At 48.2% G+C, this 23526-nt stretch overlaps 1 protein-coding gene and 1 long non-coding RNA gene across 3 annotated transcripts in view; one reads left to right on the forward strand and one right to left on the reverse strand.

Annotated features, from left to right (window-relative positions):
- prkcab (protein kinase C, alpha, b) overlaps positions 1-22710 on the reverse strand; it is a 95321-nt gene extending 72611 nt beyond the window's left edge. For both annotated transcript variants that reach the window (XM_086175386.1, XM_086175385.1), the window contains exons 1-2: positions 22427-22710; positions 22309-22340 (exon numbers count right to left, since the gene is read on the reverse strand). In XM_086175386.1, coding sequence (XP_086031512.1) covers positions 22309-22340; positions 22427-22593 — 199 coding nt within the window. In that variant the 5' untranslated portion in view covers positions 22594-22710. The remainder of the gene's footprint in view (positions 1-22308; positions 22341-22426) is intronic.
- Positions 165-8104, forward strand: LOC147217126 (uncharacterized). The gene is made up of 5 exons (XR_015108903.1): positions 165-995; positions 1157-1273; positions 4630-4704; positions 4866-5031; positions 7984-8104. It is a non-coding gene; the product is annotated as an uncharacterized LOC147217126 (long non-coding RNA).
- Positions 22711-23526: the final 816 nt, after the last annotated feature.

Raw genomic sequence — 23526 nt, forward strand, 5'->3', positions numbered from 1 at the left:
CGGATCGATCCGGACCCCTCGGAGGCCATCTGAACACCGAACCGCCGAGGCTTCGATCTGAGACCCGCGGGGGACGGCGGGACTTTTCCAGACAAGAACGTCTCATCTGCTCCAGGTGGAATTGGAGGTTTTCATTAATCCTCATTTGTTCATGAGGAGGCCGACATCTGCCCCCCCTTCGTCCCCGCCTCCCTCCAGCCGAGGCTGCTGGGATTGTTGTCACGTTGGGTGTGATGTTTCTGGGGCAGACCCGACTTTGCACGTCGCAGATGTGGATCTGGAACATCTCAAGAGGTTTCCTCGCGTGGACGAGACTCTATATGGATTCAACCTCGGGGTCCAGCGGACCCGGGCTTACCAACGCCCCTGATCACCAACAAAACCGCCTACGGGCAGAGTTTTTATCAAACTTTCAATCGAGCCGCGAACAAGCCTCAACACATAAACAAACTCATGGGGTTTCCACGTTGTAGCATGTAGCATAGCGGAAGTCATGCGCTTTACTTTCCTTCATCATTTCGTTCTCCTGTTATAATCCCTCTTTTGTGCTCTTTTCTCAGTCAGCTAGCTCATCATGGCTCCCTAAAAGTTATAGCCGTGTTAAGAACTTAGGAATTACAGTGGATGTGAAGAAGGAAATACTAGCTAAACGCGAGAGCGGCGTTGGCGCCACACCATCCTGAAGAACAAAGATGTGCTGAAGGCGGCTAACGTTGCTAAATGGTAGGCTACGTTAGCAAAGGGCAGTGATCGTTCATTTGGATGAATGACGGACAGCCAGCTGGAGATAGCGTTAGCGTTAGCATTAGCAAGGGTCTCCTATACCAGAGGGCTTTTGCTGATTTAGTGAAGGAAAGAGAACAAAAAGAGAAAGTACTCATAAAGGTTAGCTTTGATTCCTTTCTGCATTTTTGCCGCAGACAAACCGGTAAAAAGTTTCCAGAGGGTGCAGAATGTTCCAGGCGCTGGAGAACGGATCAACACTGATTTCAATGGTTCGCTAACATTTTGCTTTTTCCAAAAAGAATAATAAAATCCGTAAGACGATTCTCTACTGTAGATACATTTTTGTCATATTTTCCCTCCGCATGTTTTTTTGATATTTAGATTGACTCATTCATCCATTATTTATACTTCTTTTCCTGCTTTTCCTCAGGGTCGCGGCGGAGCTGGAAGCTCTCCCTGCTTGAAGGTTCACCTGGACCCTGGGAAGATGAAGCCATTCGCACATCTGGATATTTAAGGGTCTGAACCTCCTGCATCTTTTTGGACGGTGAGAGGAACTCTGAGGATCTGCACCGCCGCGTTGCCCTAATATCTCGATAAATAGAGAAAATATCAGTGTGTTTTGTTCTGTTCTGGAGAGAGAGGGGGGGAGGAGGAGGAGAGGGGAGAAGAGGAGTGTGTCCCTCAGATATTTTTAGGCTCGATTGTGGCCGAGGCTGGAACAGTGTGTACTCTGCCCTGCCACGGCGGGGAGGCGAGGGGAAGACTTGGCCTCTCCGATGATCCCCACCTGGCCGGCGGACGCCGTAAATATCCGTGTGCAAACAGACGCCGCCTCGTTCCAGGCCGGCGTGCACGGGAGCGACGAATGAAACGCCGTTCCTGTCGTCGACGCTGGCGCCGGCGCCGGAAAAAAAAGCGGCCGGCAAGAAATCACACAATGGGGCGGCTGCGCTCCTAGTCTGGGTCGAGTTCTCATCAATCATTGAAAGAGGTCAAAGGTCAAGCAGACGGAGAAACTAAATATGGCGGTGGCTCGTCATCTTGACCTGTCCAGAGTCTACAGCTGGATCGGTTTCAGCAGCGCTTATTAAAAAGAGGCAGATGAGGTGAATCAGCCAGAAGGAAAGGGAAGGTGGAGGAGACAGGGATGATCTACAAACACTGACAATGACCAAAAGACAGGAGGCAGAGCTGGAGGTCACAGAGATGAAGATGTTGAGGTTCTCTTTGGGAGCGACCAGGATGAAGAAGATCAGGAATGAGTCCATCAGAGGGACGGCACATGGTAGATGTTCTGGAGAGAAGGTCAGGGAAGCCAGGCGGAGATGGTTGGGTCATGTACAAAGGAGGGATAGTGAATATATTGGTGGATGGATGCTGGAATTGGAGGTCTAGATGAAAACCAAAGAGAAAATTGATGGACATCATGAGAGAGGAGGATCCAGAAAATAGGGTTAGATGGAGAAGCTGGAGGAGACCCCTGAGGGGAAAATCCCAAAGGAAAAGAAGAATTTGTCACAGGGGTGCAGGACATGTATGACCGAGACAAAGCGATGACTGCGATAGTTTGAATATGACCACTCTGTCCATGTCGAAACCATGGTGAAGATCTGGCTAAAAGTTTGCTGAAGGTGGAGCTGCCAGGCAGGAGGTCTAGAGGAAGACCAAAGAGAAGATTTATGGATGTCGTGAGAGAGGAGGATCCAGAGAATAGATGGAGAAGGTAGATTCTCTGTGAAGACCCCTGAAGGGAAAAGCCCAAAGAAGAAGAAGAAGATAAGGTGAACCTTCTCGCTGCCCCCTCCTACTCTGAAGATGAGCGCACGTGGACGTGGGTGACCAGAGCTGAGGCGACTGACAGCCACGATTCTGTTTTTGTTTTTGTTTTTTGTTTTTTCCCACCAACGTGCCCTCGTGCACGCCCAGGCTCCCGCGCACCCACGCACTTCTGCTGTTTTAGCTGAAATAATTAAAAAATACACTTGCGTCTATTAGCCGGCGCTGCGGATCTGAATGTAAAGCGTGACGTCTGGCGGCGGCGGCGTCTCCCGCCTGCCAGATCCCGCCTCTTTTTTTTTTTTTTTTTTTTTCTTTTAGTTTTGTTAAACTGTCTCCACCTGTAAAGAGCTTTCACACGGTAGCTAACCAGACCGGCGGCGAGGGTTCTCGCCCGAGGACGCCTGGGCGAGCCGGGGAACGGCCCCGTTACATAACAACCTCATTCCGAAACGAGTAAACACTTTTATTTTGCTTTGATTTTATTGTTGTCTAATTATGGCGGCGGTTTGAATTAGCATGCGTGCGTCTGACGCTTTGCTTCTGGGAGGAGTGTGTGTTTTCTGCCTGGGGAAAAAAGAAGGAGCGCTTTGGATCGCTCATGTTCAAATTTTTGACGAAATTCCAAACTTGGCGTAAACCACACAACGGTTTTGTGCAAATTTTTTTTTTTTTTTTTTTCTGCTAACGAACACCCTCTTGTTCACACACGATTGTTTGCAAACCTTTTTTTTTTGTGTGTGTGAAAAAGGCCACGGGGGTACGGATCAATTATTCCAAACTGCAGGTGGGAGAGACTGCCAGGCATTGGTGAGTCACACAAGAGATACAGCGATACCGCCTTATGAATTAAATATGATTTTTTTTTTTCATGCACGGGGGAAAAAAAAAAAAAAAACAGACACACACATCTGAGGCGGAGGGCGAACTCAGGCGGGTCCGCGTTTGTAGTTTCGCAAATAACCGCAGACACCTGCTCAGATCTTTCACCTGTTCCACATGTGCATGCTCTGCAGACGCTGGTGTGTCATCTTCTCAGTTACAAACACACTCGCCCAGACAGTGATGTACGGCGTGCGGCCGTCCGCCCGAGACCCCCGTGTCCGCGGATCGGGTATCAGCCGTCGTAGTAATGTAGCCGTCGCGGCTATCTTTGGTCCTCGGTACGGCGCCGCCGCTCGGGAAGTGGGCGACGTGCGGTCCACGTGCAGGCGGCGGCGGCGCACAAAGACAAATAGAAAGCATGATTCGGCGCTCCGATGTTAAATTTGAATCTAATCCCGAACGGAGGCGATTGACTTCCGGGCCGGTGGGAGTTCGGACACCCGTAGCGGAGCGCCGAGGCCAAGGCTTTCTGTCTGGCATCAATAAGCGCATTCCACAAAGCGTCCGGGAGCCGGTAAAGGTCAGGGACAAGTGTGGAGCCGCTTCACTCGCCCGGGTTTAAGGATTGATTCGTGGCGAGAAACGGCGACGGCGCCCTCGATCTTCATCGATGTCCTGGAAAGGGTTCGTTCCTTCTCGGAATCGCTGTTGTTTACGCACAAAAAAAAAAAAGAACAGTTTACTAGCTAAATGCGAGAGCGGCGCTGGTGCCACACAGTCCTGAAGAACAAAGATGTGCTAAACACATAAACAAACTCATGGGGTTTCCACGTTGTAGCATGTAGCGTAGCGGAAGTCGTGCACTATACTTTCCTTCATCATTTTGTTCTCCTGTTATAATCCCTCTTTTGTGCTCTTTTCTCAGTCAGCTAGCTCATCATAGCCAACTAAAAGTTTAAAAGTGCAAGTGATAGCCATGTTAAGAACTTAGGAATTACAGTGGATGTGAAGAAGGAAATACTAGCTAAACGCGAGAGCGGCGTTGTCGCCACACGGTCCTGAAGAACAAAGATGTGCTAAAGGTGGCTAACGTTGCTAAAGGGTAGGCTACGTTAGCAAAGGGCAGTGATCGTTCATTTGGATGAATGACAGCCAGCCAGCTGGAGATTGTGTTAGCGTTAGCATTAGCAAGGGTCTCATATACCAGAGGGCTTTTGCTGATTTAGTGAAGGAAAGAGAACAAAAAGAGAAAGTACTCATAAAGGTTAGCTTTGATTCCTTTCTGCATTTTTGCCGCAGACAAACCGGTAAAAAGTTTCCAGAGGGTGCAGAATGTTCCAGGCGCTGGAGAACGGATCAACACTGATTTCAATGGTTCGCTAACATTTTGCTTTTTCCAAAAAGAATAATAAAATCCGTAAGACGATTCTCTACTGTAGATACATTTTTGTCATATTTTCCCTCCACATGTTTTTTTGGTATTAAGATTGACTCATTCATCCATTATTCATACTTCTTTTCCTTCTTTTCCTCAGGGTCGTGGCGGAGCTGGAAGCTCTCCCTGCTTGAAGGTTCACCTGGACCCTGGGAAGATGAAGCCATTCGCACATCTGGATATTTAAGGGTCTGAACCTCCTGCATCTTTTTGGACGGTGGGAGGAACGGCACCCTCGGTCTTCATCGGTGTCCTGGCTGGAAAAGGTTCGTTCCTTCTCGGAATCGCTGTTGTTTGCGCCAAAAAAAAAAAAAAAAAAGAACCGTTTTGTACGACCGGGTAGTCCTGGGGGAGCAAACGAGGAGAAGGAACCCCTGTAGGCCACCTTCACCTTGTCACTGAGAAGCAACAGATACATGCCTTTTAAAGCGTGCGTGCACGAGAGAAGCCTCAGGCCGGGGAAAGCCGACATCGGCGGCGAATAAACAAGTCCGTGTATTTGACTTCGTAGTAATGATTATGTAAGACTGCAAAAAGGGCCCTCGCTCGTCTTCTCACAGCTCACCTGAAGCTGGCAGACATGTTGCTGAGGGAATAAAATGCCCGCAGCCGATACGGAATACGTACAAAATGGCGGCCGAGCAGGTTTTTTTTTTCCCCCAACACACTGGGAAGTAAATAGTTTGTTGGAAAATCCCGCAGACGTGCAGAGGAACATCAAGCCCGGGCAGGACACAACCTTCTTTCTCACCTCCGAATCACTGAAAATCAAATGATTGATCTTCCACACCAGGCAGGTTCTCACGTGCACGTTTTACGTGGCGGAAGAAACAAAAAGTAATCGACCGGGTGCCAAGAGGGGGACTGTGGCCGTAGGGAGCGGCAGAGAAGGACGGTAGAGGGGTGCAGGACATGTATGCAAGCTGTGAGACGTGACGTAGGTATGGTGTGAGGAGCTTTGGGTGCAGAGCATCAGGGAGCACCTTCTTGTTTGCTATGGTGAAGATGTTTCCAGATGACACTGTGATCTGTAGCGAGACAATGGAGCAGCTGGGAGAACCTAGAGAGGTGGTAGGTGGAGGCAGCAGAGATGAAGATGTGGAGGACGGATCAGGAATGAGTCCATCAGAGGGACACAGCACGAGTTAGATGGAGGAGAAAGATGCTGAGGCTGGAGCAGCCAGGCAGAAGGTCTAGAGGAAGACCAGAGAGGAGGTCTATGGATGGAGGGGGGGAGGACAGGGTGGGATGGAGGCACGTGATTGGCTGAGGGGAGCAGCCAGATGGAGATGATCGTCCCGAAATGTTCACGGCCGACGTTTTATCCAGTCAGAGCTTTGAATTGCTGGATAGAAAACAAATGAAGTACCCGCAGATTCATTTCAACAAATGACTTATTGTTTATTGTGTTTAATACCCACTCATGGAGTCGGGGCTCCACAGCCAATCAGAAACGATCGCTATCAGACCCGGCTCATATATCAGATGTAAACATTATAATTGAGTCAAGCTCGTATCACAAGCGGCGCCGGCTTTCATAATAATACCGCGCGGAGCTAAGTGAGTTCACACTGTAGTATGAATCACTCCTCGACGCACTGACCTGCACGTCCAACTCCAGCAGAATGAACAAACACGCCGCTTGAATTAAGGTGAATCATCTGCACCTTCTGCCAGGGTGGCAAAAAAAAAAAAAGCGTACGGATTAACGACGACATATCTGGTTGTAAAACGTTAAATGGCAGCACGTGCCAGGGAGGGCTCTGAATGAGGGAGGCTCACGTCCACGGGGACGAAGCTGGAGGACAAGGAGGTGGACGTCGCTGGAGATCATGCACTTCCAAACCCCCCGAACTGACGCTGTTGAGCCGCATTTTGTAATAACAGTGCATTTTGTAATAAACGTCCAAAATGTAATAACTTTTTCATTTCATTTTGTAATGAAGCCGCATTTTGTAATAAACTGCCCCAACGCATTTTGTAATAAATTTTGCCGGATTATGTAATAAGTTATTACATATTGAGAAGATTATTACAAAATGCACTTGCAACTTTTTTATTTTCTAGGAAATGTAATAACATGGTGCATTATGTAATAACAATTCTAAAGCATAAGTTTGTTAATTGTATTTTATTTTACATTAAAGTATTTGTAAAAGCGAGGCCTATTATTAGTATCAGTGTATTAGCCTAGTAGCAGTACTTAGCAATTACTATTAGTACACTATTCAAAGGTTGCATTAACAGGGAATATTCTATAAATTCCTTGAGAATAAAAAAGTTGCAAGTGCATTTTGTAATAATCTTCTCAAAAAGTAATAACTTATTACATAATGCGGCAAAATTTATTACAAAATGCGTTGGGGCAGTTTATTACAAAATGTGGCTTTATTACAAAATGAAATGAAAAAATTATTACATTTTGGACGTTTATTACAAAATGTACCGTTCTTACAAAATGCGGCTCAACGGACGCCTTCACACCTCCGGGCCTGAAGAGCAAACACCCAGCAGCTCCTTCTCCCTCTCTTAAGCCTTCCAGAGTGTGTTTTTGCAGCCGCTGGAGAAATGCAGTCACGCCATATTGAGGTCAAGAGGCTCCAGACGGAAAACCCGTCGGTGGAGCCCATGACATTCGTCTGAAGAGGAGAGTAAGACTCCCCGACCCTCCTCCCCGAAAATCACTGAGCATCTCCACGCCTGTTTATTTGCCCTAGTTAATCCAGGCGGTTGTAAGCGGCGCCGTCGCGCAGCCCGTCGACTAGGTGACGGTGGGAGGAAAAACAGAACCGGCAAAAGCAAATAAAGAAAAGCAGAACTCTGGATTTTCTGCAAGATGTTTTCACCGAACGCCCGCCTCCACTTTCGCCCGCTTCCACCCGCCGGAACCATCATCTTCTACTCGACTCTCGGCCGCGGACGTCCGACTCGGCCCGCTTTCCCACGCTTCGGGTCGCCTCGATTTTCCCGCCTTCGTGTTTCCACGGCAGTCGGATCTGTTTATCGGCGAGTTTGAAGCTCCCGTGGCCGGCGCCCGCGTTGGAAGTATGAACAAATCAAAAAAGAAATAATCAGCAAATGGCTGTGAGAACACGACCTCCACGTCCTCCATGCGTCTGCGCTCCCGCTCAGCCTCACAATAAATAACTCATGACGGCTCCCGGCCTCTCGCCGGATCTTAATTTAAACCCGTATACTATTTTTACCGCTTCATACAGATGATCCGACGGCATCCGAAGCTCTACATTAAATACCAGTTCCAGCAACGTGGCGGTTTTTTCCAGTTTCACGTATCCGAGCGGCCAAATGTGAGCGCGGCGTCGCCACCTTTCCCTCTCGCTGGCGGAGACGTGAGAGCGCCAGGGTTCGACGCCAAAGTCGTGATGATGGATGTTGGTGTCAAAGTGGGACTTCGGTTCAATCGTCCTTTGGCCGACGCTTTCCGAAGGAAGGAAGGAAGGAAGGAAGGAAGGAAGGTGCAGCACAACCAGGACAACTCAGTTACTTGTCACATCCAAGCGTTCACGCTCTCATTCCCACGTCTGGACGATGCAGGGTCTCCAGTGAACCTCCTTGACCTTGCAGCCTCGCGGCGTCTCAGAGGGAACATATTCATGTGAGCCAGGGGTCTCAAATGTACGGGCCGCGGGCCAGAACCGGCCCGCCGGGGGGTTCCAGTCCTGCCCGGGGAATAAATCTACAATTTGGGAAAATACATAAACCATGAACTACTTTTTTAAAATAACAATACAGTTCCTATATTGTCTGCTAGGCGTGCACTGTTTTAGTCAGTGTTAGCAACACGGCACAACACCAGGTGACTCAGGCGGCAGCAATGCAGCTTCCGGGTCTGTAAATAGTGCTTTTATGTATCGTCAGAAATGTAGCTGCTTTTCCGTTGGACCAGACACCCTCATGGACAAGATGATGTTGTCAAAAGAGAGAAAAGTGGGCTTGGAGTTTATGCTGCTCCAAAGAAAATGGACCACGTCTTTGTTGGTTGGGGTTTATAAGAGACATGTATGCTCGGTGTGGTACAGAGAGTTTCGGTGCCACGATGAGACAAAAAATACAAACAAATGCGAAGACGGAACTGAGGCATGATGTTGTTGAAATTGCTCTTACTTTCCTTCACGAATCTGAGGTTCTTCTGTCATGTATTTGTAAAAGGAGCAGTTCATTCCATATAAAGGTTGTTACAAGGTACCTGTTGGGAAACATTGGACTTAGTGTTACTTCTAGTTTCCAGCGGAACTCCTCCGCCCTGGCGGCGGCTGGAAGCCTTCGAGCCGCCTTAGCAAACCAATCTGCATGACATTTGTCCTGAACTACAGAGTGGACGAGGGCGTCGCAGCCAGAACACGCTTCAAAAATAAGTGCTACATCCATCCTGAATGCGGCGTGTGTTTTAATAAAGATAGAGCTGCTATTCGGTATGCGTCCGTGTATGTGTGTGTGCAAGCAGAATCTGGATTACAGACCATAAAACGTTGGGATGTATTTATCATTATTTCAGCCGGAGAGCCGCTTCCATTCAGTCACTGAACTCTGGGTTTATTACTTAAGTGCGGGCTGTCAAATATTCCAGCAGGAGGATCGGAGAACCTCCGCCGTGGAGCCCACGCACATCCTCCGGCAATTAAGGGCAAAAAGCCCCGACGACGTACGCAGCGGTTTAATTAAATGACTTTTAAAAAAAAAAAAAAAATGGTGCAATTCAATTTGGATATTGCATTGGGTGAGTCAGCGCTTTCGTGGAGTGAGCTGAGCTCCTCGGATCCAGGGGGTTCCACCGAGTTTCGGGACGCCCACAGAAAACTCGCCGGGACCCTCCTGTCTATAAATGCAGATCAAACAAAAATTCCATCCCAGAGACGCCAAAAACAACATGCGTTCCTGCCCTCCTGCCCCCCCTTCCCGCCCCACGCTTGCTATATTTGCCCTGGACGGAGCGGGAAGGCTGGGAAACAAATATGAACACACACACACACACACACACACACACACAGCGGTGACACCTTCAATTACAGATCTGGCCTTGACATCTCCTCTCCTTTCCAGCCCATAAAATTAGAAAAACTTCATTTATCCCCGACAATCGGGTGACGCATTGGTGTAACAGCATCGAGGAAGTTGTGAACATCAAAAGTAAAAAAAAAAAAAAAAAAAAAAAAAAAGGAAATAAAATAAAATAAAATAAAAATGATTAAAATAAATAATAATTAATAAAGATTAAATTAAATTAAAATATAAAAAATTGTGCAAATTGTGCGTACCAAATCCCTCTGCATTGATATAATAAACACATACATATTTAATTTGTAATATATAATGCTTATAACATGGGTGTGAGGGGGGCCGGCTTTGCAGTGAAGGCTTTTCGGGGTTGCTGGCTAATGAGGAGTTGCTCCGGGGACGAGGGTTCCCCTTCTCCTCTGGGTTTTGCAGGCCGGTGGTTGGAGGTCTGGGGGCCTCGGCGTTGGACCGGGGGGGGTTGGGGGTGTCTTTTCACCTCGGCGTGGGGGAGCTTGAATCTAAAACTCGTCTTTTTGCACCGACGAGAACTTCACTTCGGCTGAGTTTCTACCTGAGGGAGGCGTCGCTTTCTTCGAACCCGCTCTGAGTGAAGGCCGGTGTTATTTTCGGTTCCACCGAGGTGAAACTTCTCTGCACAGCACAGAATTTCCACAACTTTCAGCCGCACGGATGACTTTCAATTAGATATCAAATGTAATCAAGCCTCTATTGATAAGGCATCGAACATATTAGTAAGAAGCAAATCCAATAGATCTTTCCTGAGACCAGGAACAACAGTTTCCATTTTCAGTCTCGTTATTCAAACCGTGACCTTAAAAATAAATATTTGTTTTATTTAAATGTGACCCTCGTGCACGTAGGGTTTGTTCACGGCGGCGGCGGCGGCGGCGGGGAAACGGGCTGCTTCTGGTAAATACATACACAGATGGAGCGCCAGGTAGAAAGAGGAGGAGGTGTGAGCGCGACACCGAGCTGCAGCCTCTCACCGAGTGACCCCACACACACACACACACACACACACACACACACACACACACACACACACTCATGCATGGCGCCACAGGAGCAGGAAGGATGAACACACGCTTCAGAAAACTGGCACACACACTCTCCAGCCCTCTGCGTCCGCCTCGCTCCGTCGCCGCATCTTCGTCCTTGTACTGAAATAGCAAATATATTACCCGGAGCCTGGGAAAGTCCCGCGTGTCCGTCGGAGCCACGCGCCCCCCCGCCTTTTTCCCATTATATCTCCTCGAGTTGTTTATTTTATCCGGCTCGACGTGACGCTACCGGCGGGGCAGATATGCGAAATTTGAAAGGGGGGGGACGTGAAGTAATGGACGGATGAGATCAGCTGTTTACCGCGCTACGTGATGTAGCATCTCTACTTTTAGCTGCGAATATACAGCCGGTGACGGCGGCGGCGCCGCCTCTCCCGAGAGATGATTTTCATCCCGCCGTGACCTTTTCCGGGATGGACGGCGGAGATTATCGTAACCTTTCGTGAAAAGTCAGGGGGTTTTTTTTTGTTTTCGGGGCCGTCCTTGGACCCTCCGGCGCCGTCGTACCTGAGGACGTCCTAGCGGCGCAGACGCACTCGGTGAGCTTAAATCCCTCCGGGCCGTACGTTGCGTCCGCCTTATGTGGGTCAAGACTGATATCTCTTAAACCATTCCTGAAATAGCGGCGCGTGTAATCACCCCAGAATTCATTAAGCACAGCTGGAGCCGAAAGAAACGTCGAGGTGAGCGCTTCTGCTCGAAATTCCGCGGCTACAAAGAACACACGCGTCGCGGCCGGACGACGTCGCCATAGCGATAGATGGCGTCGGTAAAAGAACGACAGGCCGCTAGTCGAGTTAAATGTCGGATACTGGAATACGGGTCGCCCGCTGGTATTGTCTGTTATGCATAAACCACTGCAGCAGCATGTATTATGGATGGAGGATCAGCACGCCGCCAACCTTCCTGGCTGGGGTGAACCGCATCGCCCGGCTCCTCTGAGACGACCGTATCGTCCGTCCAAAGGAAACGGGCAAATGGGTGGAAACGATAAAACATGCTCTGAAATTGTACTGGGAGGGAAAGGGGGGGGGGGGGGGTGATGCGTCGCGGATGTTTCGCGGCGATGAGCCGAGCTGCCGGAGATTTCTCACAACCCGCCGCAAACCATTTCCGTCCGCTGCTGTTTTTGGAAGCGCCGATGATGAAATTGTATCAGCGCGACGGCTCCGGTAACACCGTTGTTTATTTTCTCACAGCGCCAACAAATGCGGCCGTTCGTATCGGCTATATATAGTCCGTCTAGACTCAACGTGTCTATTTATTCGAATAAAAACGCGTCTTCGTCTTCTCCTTTGGGCTTCTCCCTTCAGGGGTCGCCACAGCCAATCCACCTTCTCCATCTAACCATATTCTCTGGATATCAACTACCTTCATATCAATCTTCTCTTTGGTCTTCCTTTAGACCTCCAATTCCAGCATCCGTCTACCAATATATTCGTTCTCCCTCCTCTGTCCATGACCCAACCATCTCAGTGTGGCTTTGCTGACCTTCTCTCCAAAACATCTAACATGTCCCTCTGATGGACTCATTCCTGATCTTCTCCATCCTGGTCACTCCTAAAGAGAACCTCAACATCTTCATCTCCTGTCTCTTGGTCATTGTCAGTGTTTGTAGATCATCTCACCACTGTCTCCTCCACCTTTCCTTTCCTTCTGGCTGATAGTCTTCTATCTCTTCGTACCCCTGACACTTTTCTCCAACCATTCCAGCCTGCTTGAACCCGTCTCTTCACCTCTTCTCCACACCCTCCTACGCTCTGCACTGCTAACCCCAAGTAACTGAAATCCCCCACCTTCTTGATCTCCACTCCCTGCAGCCTCATCGTTCCACTCCAGTTCCTCTCATTAACACATATTGTCTTGCTGCGACTCACCTTCATTCCGCTCCTTTCCACCTCTCTAGATGTTCCTCAACCTGTTCTCTGCTCTCACTGCAGATCGCAATGTCATCTGCAAACATCATGGTCCACGGAGATTCCTGTCTAACCTCATCTGTCAGCCTGTCCATCAAACAAGAGGAGCTGATCCTCGAAGTCCCAACTCCACCTTGAACTTCTCTGTTACCCCTACAGCACACCTCACCACTGTCTCACAGCGAGCATACATGTCCTGCACCATTCTAACATATTTCCCGGCTACTCCAGTTATTGGAATAAACACGCTAAAAATCTCAATGGGATTATTTTGATATAATTGCGAAGCAAGAAGAAAATGCATGGTGTTGAAGTTATCCACATACATGGTCAGAAATCCTCTCAGCTGTCACTTGCCGACTTCCTGACACGTGGATCGGTCTTTAAGCGCACACATAAAAAAAGGAATAAATGCTGAAAAAGTCAAGTTTCTCATTGTGCGATTTCTAAAAGCCCGCTGCGACCTGCTCTCCTGGCTTGGTTTGTTAAAACAGAGGTTGCCGCATGTGTCATCTCATTACACCGCATTGTGTCTGAGCAAAAACACACAGGCAGCTCCCCGACAATTAACTCCCACTCTTAGCTGAGTAATGCTACGTGCCTCCAAAAAGACCCTGTTTTTAATGTCACCAGATGACACCGCGTTATGTAAGCAAAACACAGTGACATGATCTTCCAAGACGGTCCGTTAGCGGGGAAAACACCGGGCTCGTGGGGGCGCCGCCGCCGCCGCCGGCCTAAAAGCCATCGGTGAACTGGACGTGCAAAGGGCGCTCAAGGGTTTGGGGGGCAGAGCAGCTTCGTTCAAAACTTTTATTTTTAGGCTGTGAAAGATGGAGTGCGCGGTCACGGCCACCGAGACCCCTTTCATTCGAATAAAGGCGACCCAAGACGCCGCGGTGACTCATCGTTTCGGGATTACTTGGAAACGAGGTGTTTCGCGCGAGGGTTCCTGAAAGGGGGGGGGGGGAGGTACACAAGCACTGTGACCAAGGTAACCCAGCTAGTTATGTGGGGATAACCTGACCAGAGATTTCAAACAGAGCACCGAAACCACAGCTTGTCCTTTCTTTATAATTGACTAACGGTAAAGAAAGGAATCGGACGATAAATGAATGCGTCTGATGGAGGAGCGATCGGGATATTATCGTATTATAAGCCTGGGTTTTGAACCATGCGGCGTATACAAAAGTGCGGCTATTCTATGGATTTTTCTTCCATCGCTAGGGGGCGGGAGTAGAATCCAAAATAAGATAAGACGTATAAATCAATGCAAAGAAGGATAGCAGAAAGAGCAGATAAAACACGCACAACGAATTACTAACCGGTACTCATTTTCAAATCCTTGCCCCTTCATCATAGAAACCACAAGAAGAAGCTCGTATGATGCAACTTTTAAGTTGAAGGCCATCGAGCTTGCTATCCACGAAGGAAACGCAAGCTTAGCGTCAATGAATCTATGGTAATCATGCAACGCCAAAAGTGGAAAAAAAGCCTTCAGAGGACACAAAAGCAGGTGGCCTGAACTTGAAAATGTCCTGGAGGACATTTCTTTTCAACATAGATATCTGCGGCTTATAGCCTGGTGCGGTTGGAATATTTTTTTTTTACTTTTTTTTTTTTTTTTTGATAGAGCAGACGCAGCTTATTTACAGGTGCGCCCTATAGTCCAGAAAATACGGTCATTCATGGATTCATCTCCCGGCACAGCCGTCATCGGACGACAGGGAGGGTTCACCTCGGACATCTTAGAGAGACAAATAACCATTCACCCTCTCATTCACACGTCCTACCGAGACATTCGAGAATCCATTTATTTAAGAAGCCGAGGTGTGGGACGGTTGAGATGAACCGCCGTCATTTCATCCTCGGCGTCCTCGGAGGACGTCTAAATAAGAGCCTTTTGTCTCGCGCCTCGTCGCCGGCAATTCCATTACAGTGACGTACAAGAAGGTCGCGTGTCACTCCATCTTTAGGGGCGCTAACTGGCATGCGGGCGAAAAAGCCTTTTGGGGACCGGTTGTAAAAACTCCCCGATTTAATTTGACAAGCCACCAGTGCAGACAGAGGAGAGCGCCAGAGGGAGGGATCGTGGTGGCCTTTGAAAAGAAAGGAAACATGAACCGCAAATTGCACCGGACGAAAAAAAAAGGGAGCTTTGTGAACGTCGACCCGCCGCAGAACTTCATATTTGGAGAGTCGCTTTGCACAGAGGGGCCTCCGAGTCCGTCCGGGTTTGGCCGCGGAGGGAAATGCGGATGAAGACGGAGGCGACGCGGCGGGCGAGGACATGAGTGACGTTTCAAAAACAGGCCTGAGGAGCCGTTACCATGATAACAACATGGAAGCGGCCCATTGGGCTGTCGCTGGAGCGAGGAGGAGGGCCGCCGGGACCCGGGAGGGGGGGGGGGGGGGCCGAGACCCGGAGCTCCAAAAGAGAAGAAGGTGGCGTTAGAAAGTGTGAAAGAGAATTACACGCAATTATCCACAGCGGCCGGGGCTGAGCAGCCTCTCCGTGTAATTAATGCCACGGGAAGGTTGAGCGCGCTCCGTGTGAGGGAATATGGGACTGATTTTTACGCTTCACAAGCCCCTTTCAAAGAAATACGCCTTGTCGGAGCCCCCGAGGCGTTCGGGAAACATTCGGGACGCCTCCCGCTCCGTCAAATCACCGCTGGGCTGGAACCCCGGCGGTCAGCGGGCATCCTTCGGCCACGAAACGCTTGTTTCTTCTCTCAGAGCGACATCCGGTAGCTTCTCTTCTGCCAAGTCATTCTGCGATCTCAACCTTCCTCCTGTGTTAGTTTTCTGGTAGCATCCCCGGTGTTAACGGGTCGGTTTCCACCCGTGTCTTAAATCAGCTTTAAAATACACTAAAAATAAAAACTTGAATTCCAATTCTTTTTCTCATCTCTTGGTTACCTTGTTAGGCTTCCTTATCCATGAAAATATTGGGTTTAAAAATTTTTGTTGTGGTTCTCTGGGCCTTTTTATTGTTGTTAGTATACCTCTCGATTTCAATAAAAAACAGAAAAATTAACCTCAAGAGATTAATATAAATAAATTAAAGGATGTTGTGTTACCAGAATATTGGTAAGGGGTATAGAACAAATTTCTGAAATGAATTTGTTGTTTCCTTTTTTTTCATTTTAAAATGAATTACTATAGTAACATCTACGGTGTTATGGGTCATTTTCGACCCATATATATTTTCTTCAAGAAAATGCAAAAAAACAAAAAAATGTCAGCAATAGGACTTTAATGAGGGGTCTTTAAATAAATAAACATAAAATAAAAGAACGACAAAATATTTCATGTGGCTGTAAAGATTCATTCATTTGCTATAGCGTGATGTGAACACAGCAGCCTTCACAGGGACGCACAGGGAAACATTCACTCTGTCATGCAGAGATAGACAACCTTTCACCAGCTCATGCACAAATCATAAAGATATGAGATCGTTCACTCATGACAACCAGAGACAGACGACCATTCACCCTCTCATTCACACATCATATACATACAACAATTCACTCATTCACACGTCACATAAAGACATACAACAATTCACATGCCATGCAGACATAGAACTGTTCAAATGTTATACAGAGACAGAAAACATTCACTCTGTCAAATAGACATGCAACATTCACTCATTCATTTAGGAGGGATTTGCAACCATTCACTCTTAATCACATTTCCATTGCATACAATTCATTTGTTCATGTACATAGAGACATGCTTCCATTCACTGTCATTTACATATAGCCATATAGAGAGCCATTCACCCTCTCATGCACACATCATATACATACAACAATTCACTCATTCACACGTCACATAAAGACATACAACCATTCACATGCTACGCAGACATAGAACCGTTCAAATGTCATATAGAGACATAAAACATTCACTCATTCATTTAGGAGGGATTTGCAGCCATTCACTCTTATTCACATTTCCAATGCATACAATTCATTTGCTCATATACATATAGACATGCTACCGTTCACTCTGTCATTTATATATAGCCATATAGAGAACCATTCACCCTCTCATGCACACGTCATACAACCATTCACCCGTTCATGCACACATTATAAAGACATGAGACCATTCGCTTATTCATTCACCATCACACAGACTTACGAGCAAACACAGTCGTATAGAGGTAAACAACCATTCACCCTCTCATTCACGCGTCAAATGTCCTCGCCGTAAAGCAATAAGTCGCCGGAATAAGTCAATTTAAATGTTGCGGTGAAACTAAACCACAGGTATTAATAGAAAGGTCGGAAACCTCGTCCCGTTTAGGGTACAAACGGCTCCTCCTTTGACCCGCTGACCTGTGAGCCTTTAACCCACCTCGCGTTGCAGCGGCGGCGAGGGCAAACAGAAATAAGACCAGGGGTCCAAGAGGGGCACCTTGTGTGGCAGCTGACAAACACACACACACACACACACACACACACACACACACACACACACACACACAACGTGTCATTATCCACCATAATAAGATTTTAAATGTGTCGGACGATTCCTCTGGACCTCTGGACCCCCTCCAACCCCAAACATGGCACATCCCTGGCGGTCTTAGACACCCATCGCCATAGCAACGGTTTTCAGTGTTACACCACTTTTCTGGCCAGACATGACAGAATGATTGGAATAACTTATAAAACGTATAAGATTTCTGGGCCGAAGGGAAAAACTGTAACCAAGACACGGTTAAATAGAAGATTATTACTGCAAAAAGGTCAGACGTCCCTTTTTCCCTCAAAGCCGTAAAAACCAGGACGCCGTCTTCTCGCGCTTCCCGCTCAAATCACGATTCCTCGCATCGAAATCATGAAATCCGTGCGAACGCGAGGCGGAGTGGCACTCCGAGCGGCGAGTAGCAGATGAATGATATTTCAGAGGGTATCATACAGCCGGTCTCTTTCATAAAATAATATTCGGGGCGATTTTAAGAGATTCAAACATTTTCACACAGCAAGCAGGAGGACCCTCGATATCTCCACGCCGCCGACTCGAGGGGAGCGACGCCGCGGGCCGGCCTGGTATTGTGTAAGACGCCGATTGTTTGGGACCCCCCCCCTTCAAAATCCTTGCCGCTCCAGTGTTCCGACGCCCCCTCACTTCTGCTCCGAGGCCTCGAAACGAAGGCCGTCGCTCCGCTCGCGGCGGAGGAAGGGACCGGCTCAACGCCTACGCAGCTATTAGCGACAGTCGCTTTCGGCGCGTGCCAGCCCTCGCCATGCTAACCGACACATGCGCGATGTCGCACGGGAGGGCGGCGGAGCGGCGTCGCCAAGATCCGCGCCCCTCATCTGTGCAGGCGTTAAAGATGTCGGCACTCGCAGCTTCAGGAGAGAAGCTACATTCCGAGCGTGACGCGATGGCTTGCGTTGCGCGAACACGTCCAAACGTTGTTGTGATGAACAAAACGTTCTCTATGACAAACTATCTCATGACTTCTAATCTACCGATGGCGCCGTCGTCCTCCTCGTTCAGTCGACTGAACGAGGAGGACGACGGCGCCACGGGACAATTTGAAGTCCCAAGTTCGTGTCTGATAACTGAACAAGAAGTCCAGTTGCCACGAAAGGAATTCGCCATGGCCTGGAGGACTGAGAACCTCCAGACGTCCAAAATACTGTTGGGAAGAGTGGGTGGAGGCCAAATATTCAGGGAGCCAAACAACAATGGTCCCCTTTGGCTCAAAGCTCCATGTTGGGGCGGCATGGCACAAGGGGTTAGTGTGGTCGTCTTTGGAAACAAACATTCCTGGTTGAGTGGGACACTGAACCCCTCGCTGCTGCCCTGATGATCTTCCTTAGCTGCCTTCTGCTCGTGGTATATCCATGACGGGCTCAGTGCAGTGGCCAAATTTGGCTGATGTCGTGCTCTATGTAGAACCGGATGTGACGATAAACTTCTATTTTCTGTGAAGGTCCACTTTCCTCCTGCTCATCAGACCTTTTGGTGTCAGATGGACCTTGAGGTTCTTCAGCTCTAACAGACTGGGGTTTGTCCATTAAAGCGGAAAGGGTCGGTTCTGAACGGGGTTTCTGTGCGTGTCTTGTCATGGAAGTTTTTGTTGGCTTCTTTAAGAAAGTCGGTGTATGACAAAGAATGGTCAGAATGGTCTTTGGGTATTTATTCGATGCCTCGAAGGTACAAGTCTCACAGAGTACTGAACAATCTGTAAGAGAGTACAGAGACTCAACTCTAGGGTCTGTTTTTTTATTTTAATACCCGAGGAGGACCGTCAGGCCCTCCTTGAGAATGGACCAATGTGTAACATCCACGTGTTCCTCACAGAACCGATGTTACAAGCTTCTGGATATTGGATTCGTTAGAAACCAAGAGATTGAGGATCAAAACGAGTAGATAACAGATCCGGTCTACATCAAGGTTACGAGGCCTCATTAAATTCTCCATATATGGAAACTACCAGGCACATACAACATTTTCCATCACGGTCTTTATGGTAACAAGTCAGAGTTCCTGAGTTCACCTGAGTTGGAATCTGGAATTCTGAAGCTACTGTGTCCATTGTGTAAGTAAAGGCTCACTTGGCCTGAAGTTTGGGGCCTGGTTTGGGTGGTTGACCCCTCAAGGAGGGTGAAGGTTCCTCTGGTGCCTCTGCTGCCTTAGTTCTTGAGCTCTTTGTAGCTTGAATATGAGACCCATCAGCCATCCAGGGAGAAGATTACCTGGACAATTGTTCTCCAAAGTCCAGGACACCGATTCTTTCCGTCATGGAGACGTAGCAGGACCAGATAATCGTCATGTTTGAGGAGCTCTGATTCAACATTTTAAATTTTGTTTCTCTACACCGCAATTAAAACCCATTAATCTGTTGTCAAAATATTGAAGATGACAATTAAATTATATTTTCCAATCAACGGATTGTGTCAGCTCTGCAATCAAATCTAAATTAATAAACGGCTCCGTTAATGTGTTGACGCTTCTCCGCATTTGCCAGCTGATGAAACTGTAGCTATAGAAACAGCTCGTGCAGATTTGACTTGAAACGACAGCTCCTTTGAAACAAGCCGGTGGGGCAAGTTCTTCCACACTTCCAACTCCAGCATCTTCGTCCAAAACGAAGAAATCCAAGCGTCGAGCGCCCACATGGCCACAGGCGGAGGGTATCTGGCAAGTCAAAGGAACGACCGCCGGGTGGAACCGCTCAAAACGGATCGCGGATGAGCGTTTTATTTCACAGATCGCTCCGTGAATACTTGTAAAGGAGCGTTGAAGACGTGGCGTTCACACGTTTCCTCGAAGGAGCTGCATGGGTGTCGCGGGATGCAAAACAAAAACGGCTGGACATACAGCACCAGAGGATTCTCGCTGGGATTCGTTTTAGACCTCCGGAGATGAAGCGATATCCGCTAGTCTGTGAATTTTTGCTCCGAAATCGAGGTCTTTTTCGGGGGGGGGAAAAAGGCTTTGGAGGCTACCTACCACTCCAGTGGTAGGTCATCGCCAACATTTTCATTGAGCGTCGGAAATAACTTCACGACTAGCTCCGCCGATGGCTATCAGGTTATGTCGTGACGACCCGACGCTCAGGTTTTTGTCTTGTTAGGCCGGCTCTGTAGGTCACCGTGGTCATCAACCTACCAAACCTACTGAGTGGCACGGCGTGGAGATGCTTGAACTTCTGCCAGGTTGGCTCTTCACCCACTGTAACTGTGCACTCTCTGCTTCTCGGCTACCGATATATTCCAACGCGACGTTCACCGCGTTTCATCTCTGCAGAAAACGTCCCGAATGCCTCTCACCCTCACATTTCCACCCGTGCAAATGCAAAAAATCCCCCCAGTGTTTATGTAGCCTCAGAGCTCCTTTCACCTTCGGTTCCTCCTTGGCTTCCCTCCATCTCCTCTAAGTGCATCCCCTACTTCCAGCCGTTCCCATCTTCATCATCATCATCATCAATTCAGTAAGCAAACCAAGTGCTTCTCTGCAAGAGGCTGATTCTCTCCAGATGGCACCGTGGCTTCCCGGCAAACGTCAAACGCCACGGCGGCAAAAACACCCGTTTCCTTCGCATCGGACGTTCTGACATTTCCAGCAGTGGCAGCAGAGGAGAAGAACCGTATCCAGGAGGTTTACAAACGAATACCGGCAGTAGGATAGAGGTACGTCAGATAAACGTGAATGAGTTACTGTTTGTCGACGGCCTGACCTTCACATCTAAAAGCCTCATCTCTAATTTATTCGTATTATTTCTAGTTGATTAAAAGCGCCTCGGTGCCAGGAAATCTTGGCCCGCCGAGCGGACGAGCAAGACTTCGAGTAAACTTCGCTCTCCCGATCGGCCTCCTCGCTCGTTCTGACGAATGTGAGAAAAAGGACCGTTTTCTTACGACAGAAATAAAACTAAATTATTATCAAAATAAACAGTCGCCAAAAACGGGGACTCCTCCTGTGGCGGTAAAAGCAACCGACCGCCGGCTGGATTAGAATCATCTCCGGAGGGACGTTAAAGGAGGATATTTTCCGTGCCTCCCCTCCGCTAACGATAAACATCCAGCCGCAGAGGCCGAAGCCGACGAAAGACCAATTACGTAACAACAATCGGCGACGCCGATCGATCGCGAAACCCACCGTTATTCATCATTTCACGGCGAAGAGAGAAATCCATGCGGCAAAAGCCCCCGGGACGGTCGGTCGGTTCGGAAATCAATGCGATCGGTTCGCACGCCGGGACGGTTTATATCCAAGAACATGCAACTGTCCGCCCGCGATCGGCTCGGGGTCTCGGTCGGACGCAGATGTGACGACAATCCACGACATCCTCGGTCGCCGCTGCTCGGTACGAAACCCTTCGTGCTCCGTTCGCGCCCGTCTTCGCCCCGGAGTGACATTAAAACAGAATTTAAATTCAATAAATTCAATTCAAGGTTACGCCGACAGATCATTCATCTCCTGTTGGACACGGTAAACGTGTTTGCCTTCACCCGAGAAACTCGGAAACCAGAGTTTAACCATCGTTTTCCCCCATGAAATCTTCCTTTTGACGCAGGGTGTCGACTTCAGGCTTTGGACGCGTAAAAACTACAACAGCGAGGTTTGGACCGAGAAGAAAACACGCATGCGATCAATAAACTCCGATGAGAAAGAAGAAAACCTCGATCCGGATCCGGCCTCCGTGACGGCGGCTTAAAAAGCTTAGTGTATGAAAAGGTGAATGGGGGGTCAGAGGTCACCGTCGATTCCTGGCCTGCGTTTCATCTCGCTTCATCAAACCCGTTCTCGTGTTTCAGAGCCACTTTTACCGTGCAAAACTTTAAACTCAATCATATTCATATCAACCTTCATGCCGCCCGCACTATGTTTATAACTTGTCTATTTATTCTTATTTTCATCCCGTGCGTGTCACTGTGCCTGCATAGTGACCATTCAAAACCTTGTTAAAGTTAAAAAACAGCAAAGTTAAATGTGCGTGAATGAGATAAAGCCATCCACTCAGTCAGTGTGTGTGTGTGTGTGTGTGAGGTTTTACCTTGGCACTGAAATCCTTGCTTGCCAAATCCCCTGCAAGAGAACGAATCAGTCAGAGGTGGAAACTTTTTTCCAGATGAACTCCAGGTGTGAGCAGAAGCCAGCCTGAAGTTACTCACCAGATGAAGTCCGTGCAGTGGCTGCAGAAGGTCGGCTGCTTGAAAAACCTGGCGGTGAATTTGTGATTCTTCACTTCGTGCACGTTTTTCTGCCTCAGAGCGCCTTTGCGGGCGAATCGGTTCCCGATCCCGGCCGAGTCGTTGTAGTGCAAGTGATGATCCGCCATGATGGAGAGAAAAATAAACAAGAGAGCCCAGAAGTTGCAGAAGCGGAGGAGCTTGTCGTCGGTGGGTGTGCAGAGCAGAGCCGCTCTCCTGACAGCCCGCACGCCGCCCTTCTGGCCGCTCCACGCCGAGGCGCGTCTTTTTCATTCACGGTGACGCGCTGGCGTGCACTTCACGGACTGCAAGGAAAATACACCCATCTTGGAAGGTAAATTATAAAGCGGACGCGAAATGCGTTTGACGGTGATGCCGAAACGTGGCGGATCTGTCCATCTAGATATCATGAGCTTGCAATCCGCTCGAATCAAGCGAGTGAAAAAAGGAAATTGATCCACAGGAGGGAAACGAGGATGTACGAGCGGAACCTGAAGGCAACATCCAGCGCTTTGCGTTGCCCGTCAGCACGCAAAGTGGTGATGTTTTGGCGCCCCCGTGTGGACAAGAGCGGTACTGCAGGAAGACGTCATTTGCAGGGCCAGTTCTGGTTGATTTTAAATAAGAATTATAAAAACTTTATTTGTCCCTGACGGGCACATGGGGGAGCAGCATCAAAGTTGGGAACATGTGAACATCTAGAATAAAATAAAATAGAAAATTAAAAAGAATGAAGAGAGGAAAAAAGAAAATGGTATACAGTATATAATGGTATATACTGATACCATCCAGGAGCTCCACTGAACGCCACAGGAGGTTTTTCCTACCTGACTTTTTAATTCCTCTCCCTTCAGCTGCAGGGAATCTCAAAATCTTTGTACTTCAGACCTTAAGACACCTAATAGCCTTGACTTGTTACTCAGACACTTTATGATTTTATTTGTATTTCTTATTCTCCCCCCTTTTTTAATACCGTTTATACAATTTCCTACTATTATCTATTATTGTTATGTTTTACTTGAAACTCTGGCACAACAATTTCCTTCGAGATAAATAAAGTT

The sequence above is a fragment of the Fistularia commersonii genome, chromosome 28 (genome assembly GCF_037954325.1).
Source record: "Fistularia commersonii isolate RoL2024-O1a breed Wild chromosome 28, RoL_Fcom_v1.0, whole genome shotgun sequence".
In the NCBI taxonomy this organism is placed as follows: domain Eukaryota; kingdom Metazoa; phylum Chordata; class Actinopteri; order Syngnathiformes; family Fistulariidae; genus Fistularia; species Fistularia commersonii.